This window comes from Phragmites australis, chromosome 1, assembly GCF_958298935.1.
Source record: "Phragmites australis chromosome 1, lpPhrAust1.1, whole genome shotgun sequence".
Classification (NCBI taxonomy): Eukaryota; Viridiplantae; Streptophyta; class Magnoliopsida; order Poales; family Poaceae; genus Phragmites; species Phragmites australis.
In genome coordinates, this window is record NC_084921.1 from 26,644,040 (window position 1) to 26,652,721 (window position 8,682).

The following is an 8,682-nucleotide window of genomic DNA, read 5'->3' on the forward strand; positions in this document are numbered from 1 at the left end:
TGGTGGGTGCAGGGGGGAAATCAAGGGGCGAGGGGGGCGTGGACGGGGGTGCTGGGAGGAAGGGTCGGTTGGCCAGGAAGAAAGAGGAAGAAAAGATAGTAAGAAAGAAGAAGAAAGAAAGAAAAGGAGAAGGAAGAGGAGAATGGAGAGAAGGGAGAGAAGAAGGAAGAGGAAGAAGAAAGGAGAAGGAAGGAGGAAGAAGAAGAAGAAAGAGAGGAGGATTTGGGAGTTTCGCCGATTCTATCGTCAATCAATTTCCTCGTTGCAAATATGACTTCTAATTAGTCCTTAGATGCTTGTGAATAGTTGGGAATGGTCGATTTTGTCGTCGGATTGGTTATTGGGTCGATCCATTGCGTGCAGTGATTTAATTTGGAAGTTAAGGCCTAATCGGTGATTAATTCTATCGTATGGTTATAATAAAAGTTGTAAGCCTCATCGCTAGCTTTCCGATGGTGTTGGTCTTGTTCTTTTTGGTTAAATGGTTAAGGAGTTCTTGTTGAATCGTTGTTGTTGTCCGGCGAAGGTTAGTTCGTTTGTCGTTGTCTCATTCTTCAGTCTTTGACCTAGCTAGAGGAGGTTTTTGCTCGGTGTCTTGCAAGCAAAGTGGTAGATGTTTTTCTGTAACCTTCGGTTGTTGTGTTAGCGGGGTTTTTCGGGCATAAGAGTCTCCTTTCGCTTTTGTTGATGTGCCGTTTTGTTGCTAACTTATGCACTTGTTCAGGTGGTGACTTTGGGACACATCTAGTTCTCGCTTCGTCATCTTTGAAGGCAAGTGAATGCAACGAATACATATGATTTAACTTATTATTTAGTTACCTCCATATTTTAATTGTTGCACTTACTAATAACTTATTAAATCAAATGTGATAGTGTGATTTAACTTCTACCTTATGAAGAATTGATATTTTCCCTGGACTGAGGTAAAGGGAGTGGGATTTTTTTTTTAGTTTATATTCCTTGTATGTGAAGTATGATGTATATACCTATGTTGGAAGTTGTGTCTTTCGATTATGCATGAGGTTGTTGCCTTAATATTTACTTTTCCAAAGTTTACTTGAATTTTGAATTAAGAAGTGAAGAAAGCGAGATACGCCACTTTGCAGTTATTCTTTATCATAGTATGAAATTATCGAAGTATTATGTATATCTTGGGAAGTTATGTTTTTGAATATGCATATCTTAAAGTATTATGCTATCTTTGCAGGTACACCATGAGGTGATGACGAGCATACACTATAGTTACCACGGTGGATATTTATCCTATCGGGGAGATAAATATCCACTGTGGTAACTACCGTGGTGCTTGCCCCCTAGAGTGTGGTGAGCCGGTCGCCAATTGCGGCCTGGCGCCGCACTGTAAAGAGTGTCAGGATAGCCTCCATTACGCCAGGGTATCAGAGTGGTACCCATCAGTCTAAGCCTTTAATGCCGGTCACTTCTTGGCAGGTAAAGCACGACCGACGCTCCCCTTTCGGTAGATCTTCCCAGGAACTGCTGCCTCACCCTGCTGCCTTCGGGAAGGTGGCCCAATCGTCCGAGGCGGGGGCCTCGGGAGGCATGGATCCAGGAGGTGAACGCTTCGGGAAGCAGGACTCCGGAAGACCGGGACTTCAGGAGGCTAAGGTTTCAGGGGACCGAGACTTCAGGAGGCTGAGCCTTTGGGAGGCCGAGCCGGTTAAGCCGAGGGAAGGCTTCGCAGGTACGAAGAGGTACCGTGAAGGGACCTGATGACTTCGGAGGTTGAGCCTTTAGCTGAGGATCCGAAGATCAAAGCTCCGGAGGACCTGAATAGTAATCTTCAACTATTATCCTCAGACTAGCTTATTTTCCTCCCAACATAGCCCTAACAGGCCTCAAGGGAGAAGCGGATGCCATGGGAAGTAGCGAGGTAAAGAGAGGGGAGGCGGTGAGGATCTTGACAAGAGAAGCGGAGAAGGGCGCGAGTGTGTAGGCGAACGTAAGAGCGATGGCGAGAGCAGACGCCATTTTTTTTTTAATCTTCTCTGTTGTGCTGGTATGTTTGTATTTTTGTGCAGGCCCTTTACCAATTAGAGATTCTTCTCATCTTTAATTTTGATGGAGTAGTTGGATGTAATATTATTTACTAGGTTCTAAAATTACATGTTTAGTACTCTTATTGTACATATATAATGGTTATCCCACTTGTATTCGAAAATCTAGTAGTTCACCACGTCTATGAGACTGACGTTCTATTGTTGTAAGTGGTGTGACGTCAGTCTCATGGGTGTAGCGAACTACCAGATCTTATTTTGGTTATCCCAATTATTGTACATACATGAGGTGTTACGTCAGTCTCATAGGTGTAGTGAACTACCAGGTTTTGAAATCAAGAGTGATACCCTTGAGATCTGTGTAATACGAGTATTAAGCATTTAAAGAACAAGTAATAATGAATATTACATCCAATCTACTTGTAGATGTGTTAACATACCAAAATGCATGTGTTGGTGACATGGGAACTAGGGGCCAGGACAGCAAATACCACGTGGCGCCTTCCCTCAGGGACCATCTCCCCGAGGCCCGAGAAGAGCCAGTTCCGGAGGGGTGCTCGGGGCTACGGAGTTCCCCGAGAACCGAGAAGAGACATATCAGGGAGAGGACACTCGGGGCTATGAACAGTAGTCCCCGAGCACCCAGAGTTCCCTGAGGACCTGAGAAGCCCCTTGCCGGTGGACCCCACAAGGGCTCAGCGGTGAGGTGTCAATTGGTGAGAGGCCCGATGCTGTATTTAAGAGGGAGCATAGCCTGTTGCTTCCAACCACTCCCCTCACACCTGTTGTACTGAGTACGTCAGTCCCTACCACCGCCTGACAGGAAGGCGTAGGGACATTTAATACGACGGGTCACATCGCACGTCACCCTGCGCGGCTTGGAGATATCGTTGCTAGGCACGAGACATATCGCCTGCCGCCTGCTGCGTCAGACCTGCTCTGACCGGACGGGCATGCGGGGTCGTTCGGCCGTTGCCCGGTGGGCCCCCTCACTTCACCTGCTAAAGTTGGCGTAATGGGCGACAGGACCGGCCGAGAGCGCATTTTCAACCCCTATAACATCAAACTGCAGCCCCATGATGATTACTTTTCATTTATAGCTTATAGTAACTCGTAACCTCCTTTCTGGGCAGGCCAAGCCTCCCCCGACGGGATAAAGGGGGCGTGCACTCGGAGAAGAACAAGGAGCTCAAGCTGAAGTCTTAACGCCAGGACGAATCGAAGAAGAAGAAGCTCTAGCACACAGTTAGGGATCGGCACTTGAAGACCAAAGATTTAGGCTTAGACAAAAATCCTTGTAACAGAAGAAATCCAGAGAGAGGTATTTCCAGAGCATTAATAGCATACACACAGAAGTAGGATATTACGCTCCGTGCGGCTCGAGCCTGTCTAAAATCCCTCGAGCATTTACTCCCACTAGCAAAAGATCATCCGTCCCACCTATATCTCGCATACTCGCATTAAATCCACATACGAGATAGATTCAGAATCATCCCTCGGCCGAATCTCAAAGAGGATTCCTTAGGATCCTCGTTTGAGTAGTTCATCCTCCGACAGCATATCTCTTGATTTGATGCGTCGCCAATGCAAGAGCCGGTGAGATATATGTTTTTTTAGGGCAGAAAAAAAAAATGCAACAATACCTTATGTGTGATGGTGCCATCTTCCTGATCCCACATAGTTTTTTTTGTGAGATGATCCCACAGTGTTAGTAGTAGAGATCCTCAGATTCAACGTGATACGTCTTCTTTACAAGACTTAGATGACAACGCGGCTCTCGGCCCTGCTGTAAAATATTTTTGGTATATACTACCCTTTCGGTGAGAGGAACAATCCCAAGTTGCTAACTCTCAGCTCGTGGCAACCTCATGACCACGCTTACCAACATGTTTCGATTATTTGCAAATCATCCAGAAATGGGAAGCATCACTTTCAAGCTTAGGGTCTATTTATTTTAGTTTGGAATTTTAAAAAACAATATCTAAATTATAGATTTAAAAAAGTTAGATTATAATAAATAGATGATTGTTTGGTATTCTGGATTTTAGGATAGGTTAGATGTTTACTTGGATTGCGTAATATCTGTAATACTTAATTTTTTGAGTGTATATTTATATTTATTTAATATTTTCTTACATTATTTTTCATAATTGGTCCTAATTATACGGTAATTGAGCTGTGTGGTATATATGTATTTGTAACTACAGGATTTTGAACTTGTAGCAAGATGAAATACAAATTTTCGTAATAAAAATTGTCTAAAGGAGTAAATATTACAACATTAATCATCAATCTAACCTCTCATAGCAAACAAAGTATTATCATAAAAAGTATTCATATCTCATAATCATCATAAGCCAGGTACACGGCCGTCGTCGCCGCGTCCTCCGCCTCCAGCACAGTACCAAGCAGCTCGCTCAGGCCCTCCTCGATCAGGCGCCTCCGCTCCTCCTCCCCCATGCCAGGGAACATATGCGCCACGACGCCCATCCCGAACAGCGTCGCGATGCCGTAGGGAGAGATGGAGTTCACCCACACGCCGTGGCTCGCCAGCTCCCCCGCCACCGACCGCACCAGCCTGATCACGGTCGCCTTTGGAGACGTTGTACGTGTGGGGCATCCCACCGCCCTGCATGCATCCCCGTCACCCCGTGACGCTGGCCATGCACAGGATGCACCTGCTATGGCGAGGCACCATCACGAGCGCGCCGTTCTTCACGCACGCGACCATGGCCCGCGCGTTGACCGCCATCACGCGGTCGAACTCCGCCATGTCGAAGGCGCCCAGCGGGACCGGGGCCATCGAACCGCTCACGCCAGCGTTGTTGTAGAGCACGTCAAGGCGGCCGTGGAGCTCCACGGCGTGGTCCACGGCCGCAGCAACCTTCGCCTCGTCCGTGACATCGCAACAGGTGTAGCTCGCCCCCGGGCCGAGCTCCGCAGCGATGGAGCGGCCGGCGCCATTCTTGACGAACTCTATCGCGGTCGCCTTGACGGTGCCGGTTATCATGGCCACCTTCCCAGCCAACCTGCAGCCACGCAATCCATTTCAAGATCAAATCTTTTCACTGCAACAGAACACTCATGCATTGGCAACAAGGGGAGAACTGAAATTTTTTGGAATTCGAGGACGTGGAGAAGTGGTTCGCGACCAGAGCGGCGGTGGCCGAGATTTGATCATCACCTGGGAGGGGGCGGCGTCGGGGAGAGCCGGGCGGCTAGAGGAGATCGGGAGGGTCAGCCGCCTGGGAGGAGATTGGGAGGGGTTGCCAAGTGGGAGGAGATCAGTAGAAAAAAAAATGGTTTGGCGGCTGGAGGAGATCGGGAGGGGCAGCCGCCTGGGAGGAGATTGGGAGGGGTTGCGAACTGGCAGGAGATCAGTAGAAAAAAAAAAACGGTTCAGTCCATACGATGAATGGTATTGGTTAGTAATTATAGTAGATTTGTGTAGGCGTTTTTATTTTTCCTATAGTTACAATCTGTAAACAGTTGATAGAAGATAACTTATAAATTATGGTAAAAATAAGGTTAGATTTTAAAAAATAGACGATACCATCTACTTGTATTTTTAGCTTCAGTTTTTAAAAACAGTTTTTCACAATGTAAAGCTAAAATCAAATGGACCTTTAGCGGTTCGTGCAGTAAGGGATTTTTATATTGCTTCTAAAGTAACCTTGAATGCACGGAACTCCAAGGAAAGTTTGGGCAAGCAAAGAATATTGCAGGATGTGGACATACTGAGTACCAAAAACAAGCAAAAAAATGTTCAACCTGCATAATCACACGAGAGAAAAGGCAGGATTTTTGTCACATTTACCACTGACATTAGACGACTGCATAGATATAAAAAATTTGGGAGTCGATGGATCTAAGGAGATGAAGATATAGTTGTAAATAGGCCTTGTACATATAGATCAAGTATTAATCAAGTACATATAGGCCTATGAGGAAGCACATTGGTGATAGTAACATTATGTTCTAATTGAATGCTGAATGAATGCTCGTAGCACTCCGAAATCTACATAACTCTAGAGGTAACCCCCAACGGAAGAGTTTCTTGGAGCTAGATCTGCGTACCCCGTTGAGAATGGGATTGCTAATTTCAAGAAAGTGAAATGGGTACACATGTAATCCAAGATTGAGATTGGGATTGCTAATATGCTGCAATCCCCTTTGCCGCTGACATCGGCTCCTCTGTCAGTACCTCTTGCTCAATGACACTTTTTTGTGATCCTAGTTGACGATGGTATTTCTCAAATCGCACCTTTGCGCTGTAACGGAGCTAACTAGCCCAAGCAACAAAGCCGGCAACTTCATATTTTTTTGAGAAAACTAAAACTGGCAACTAAGCAGGGTTAACAAATTCGATGGAGAACCAAAAACCGAACCCATCGCATTATTCAAAAACCAGAGAATTTGATCAAATTCAATCAAATTTTGAATTTAAATTTAATTGAAAAACGCTCGGTTTCTAAATGCGAACCAGACCAAATCGATCGAAAAGCGTATATTTCGAGCGGTTTTCGTCGCATTCGTTAACCGTGCAACTGAGATAGTTGAACCAAATTACATTCTTAACCCTGGTTATAAAATGGAAACATGGAATCGGCAGCAGAGCAGACACCTAACCCTGCTTTTTTTTTCTCTGCATTGCTTTCCCGTCATCGCTTTCTCCTCCACCATCCCCACCGCACTTAACGCCTAAGCAAACCAAGCCCCCCAAGGCACCTCCTCGGCTATTATAAATTGCGCCCCCCTTCGAAGCCCCAATTCCCTTTTCCCCGTCTCCCTACTCCCCTCTGTAGTTTCTTGCAGCTGCATATGCTGTTCTGCTGCTGCAGACTGCAGTTGGCATCTCCCCTCACCTACCTACCTTTAGTTCCCTGTGCCTTGGAGATTCTGTCTGGAAGCTTCTCTTCCTCGTCGTAGAGGCTCTAGCTAGTGTTTGTCCGGACAAGACTCTGCCGGAATTTTGGTCCAGAAATCTTGCTGATCAGAGCAAGACTCTGGCGGATTTTTTTTTACAACAAACCTTGTTGTTCAGTACAGCTGTCACTCTGCCGAAATTTTTGGCAAGAAACCTTGCTGTTTAGAGCGTCACTCTGCCGAAATTTCCAGCCGAGAAACCTTGCTATATAGGTCCGAAATTTTCACCTGGAATTCTTGATTGGTCAGGGGGAGGCTCTGTCCAGATTCCAGTTAGAACACCTTGCTTGTTTAAGGGAAAACCCTGCCCAAATCTTTGCTTTGTTGCTTCTGTGACTTCGGTCCATGCTTATGCAACGAACCTTTTGATGCTTCTCGTCGTAAGAGAGATCACTCTGCTGCTGCTCTACTTCTATCCCTCGTGTTTATGATAACAACCCCCGTCCTCGTCCAGTCCTTGTCCGTCGTCTTCCTCTACTGGTTCTACGTCTTCTCATAAGTAGCCGGCTGCACGTGATTTGTTCAGGACTTACGTGCTGATCGATTGCTGTTGATTGAGAATTGTTAGTTAAATCAAGCGAGAAAGAAAGTGATTAACCAGGCAATTAAGTGGTGACATATCAAACGAACATGGCATCTCCCGTCGTAGTGTCGTCTACTGTGACCACGTCGCCGTCGACCGGGTCCGAGGGGGCCTGTGAGCCTCAGCTAGCGGCGGCGGTGACGGCAGAGAGGAAGCGGAAGCAGAAGGAGTCGAACCGGCTGTCCGCGCAGCGGTCCCGCGCGCGCAAGCAGCGGCAGCTGGACGAGTTGACGGCGCAGGTGGCCGCGCTGCGTGCCCAGAACAGCGCCATGGCCTCGGCCGAGCACGACGCCGCGCGCCGGTGCGCCGCCGTGCAGGCTGAGAACGACCTGCTGCGCTCCCGGATGCTCGAGCTCCACGCGTGGCTGCAGACCTTCAACGACCTCATCCAGTGCATGGACGAGGCCGCCGCCTACAACTACAGCTACAACTACAACTACTACTAGCAGTCTACTAGATCGTGTCATGAACAAGCCATTGCCATTTAAGCTGTAATAGTAGCTCAAGTTGCTTTGTGTTTATGCTGCCATGAACCTAGCTATGTGTTCGGGTTTGCTTCTGTCAAGTCATTCACACTTGCAACTATTTTTCTCTGTGATGATGAGAACAGAACTAATTCCGCGAAAAAGATGGATGGATGGCCACAAATTGATTGATTAATTTCGTCACCGTGTCCAAAGGATTTGTTACAAGATTCTTGATTACAGTCTATGGCCCGGACAGGTGGCTTCTAAAATTTCACATCTATGTGTTCGGTAGGACCACCAAGGTCCATTCGTATTATAAATTTGTATATGAATTTCGTTACACTTACTGACAAGTGGACCATCGAAGGCTCGAACTCTGTATAAGGTGTTGAACACATCGTCCAGCAACTGATCGATAGTGAACATCTTACAAGAATGTTATTCATACTAATTAATCAATATGTGTTGTACTTTAGCCATGACACTTTGTCCATATGTCTCTTTCTGTCACGAGTGTCACAAAAGTTACGGTGCGAATGTTTGGCCACAGCTATAACACCCTATGGCATGTGACACCAGACAAATGACATGGCCCACATGTCATGTCTGGTACTGTATTACTTGTGAACTGACCACTGACACGAAGGAATCTAAGGCCAGAAGAAAGCTTGAAAATAGAGAGCGAGCGATA

At 46.5% G+C, this 8,682-nt stretch overlaps 1 protein-coding gene and 1 pseudogene across 1 annotated transcript; one reads left to right on the forward strand and one right to left on the reverse strand.

Annotated features, from left to right (window-relative positions):
• Nucleotides 1-4,349: 4,349 nt before the first annotated feature.
• On the reverse strand, nt 4,350-5,751 carry LOC133883713 (momilactone A synthase-like; annotated as a pseudogene).
• Nucleotides 5,752-6,802: 1,051 nt separating this feature from the next.
• On the forward strand, nt 6,803-8,180 carry LOC133888440 (bZIP transcription factor 44-like). The gene has a single exon (XM_062328685.1). The coding sequence runs from the start codon at nt 7,572-7,574 to the stop codon at nt 7,968-7,970; it is 399 nt and encodes a 132-aa protein (XP_062184669.1). The 5' UTR covers nt 6,803-7,571; the 3' UTR covers nt 7,971-8,180.
• The last annotated feature ends 502 nt before the right edge of the window (nt 8,181-8,682 follow it).

Bases quoted from the DNA above. Each gene is read 5' to 3' on its own strand.
- LOC133888440 (XM_062328685.1), top strand. From the start codon at position 7,572: ATGGCATCTCCCGTCGTAGTGTCGTCTACTGTGACCACGTCGCCGTCG.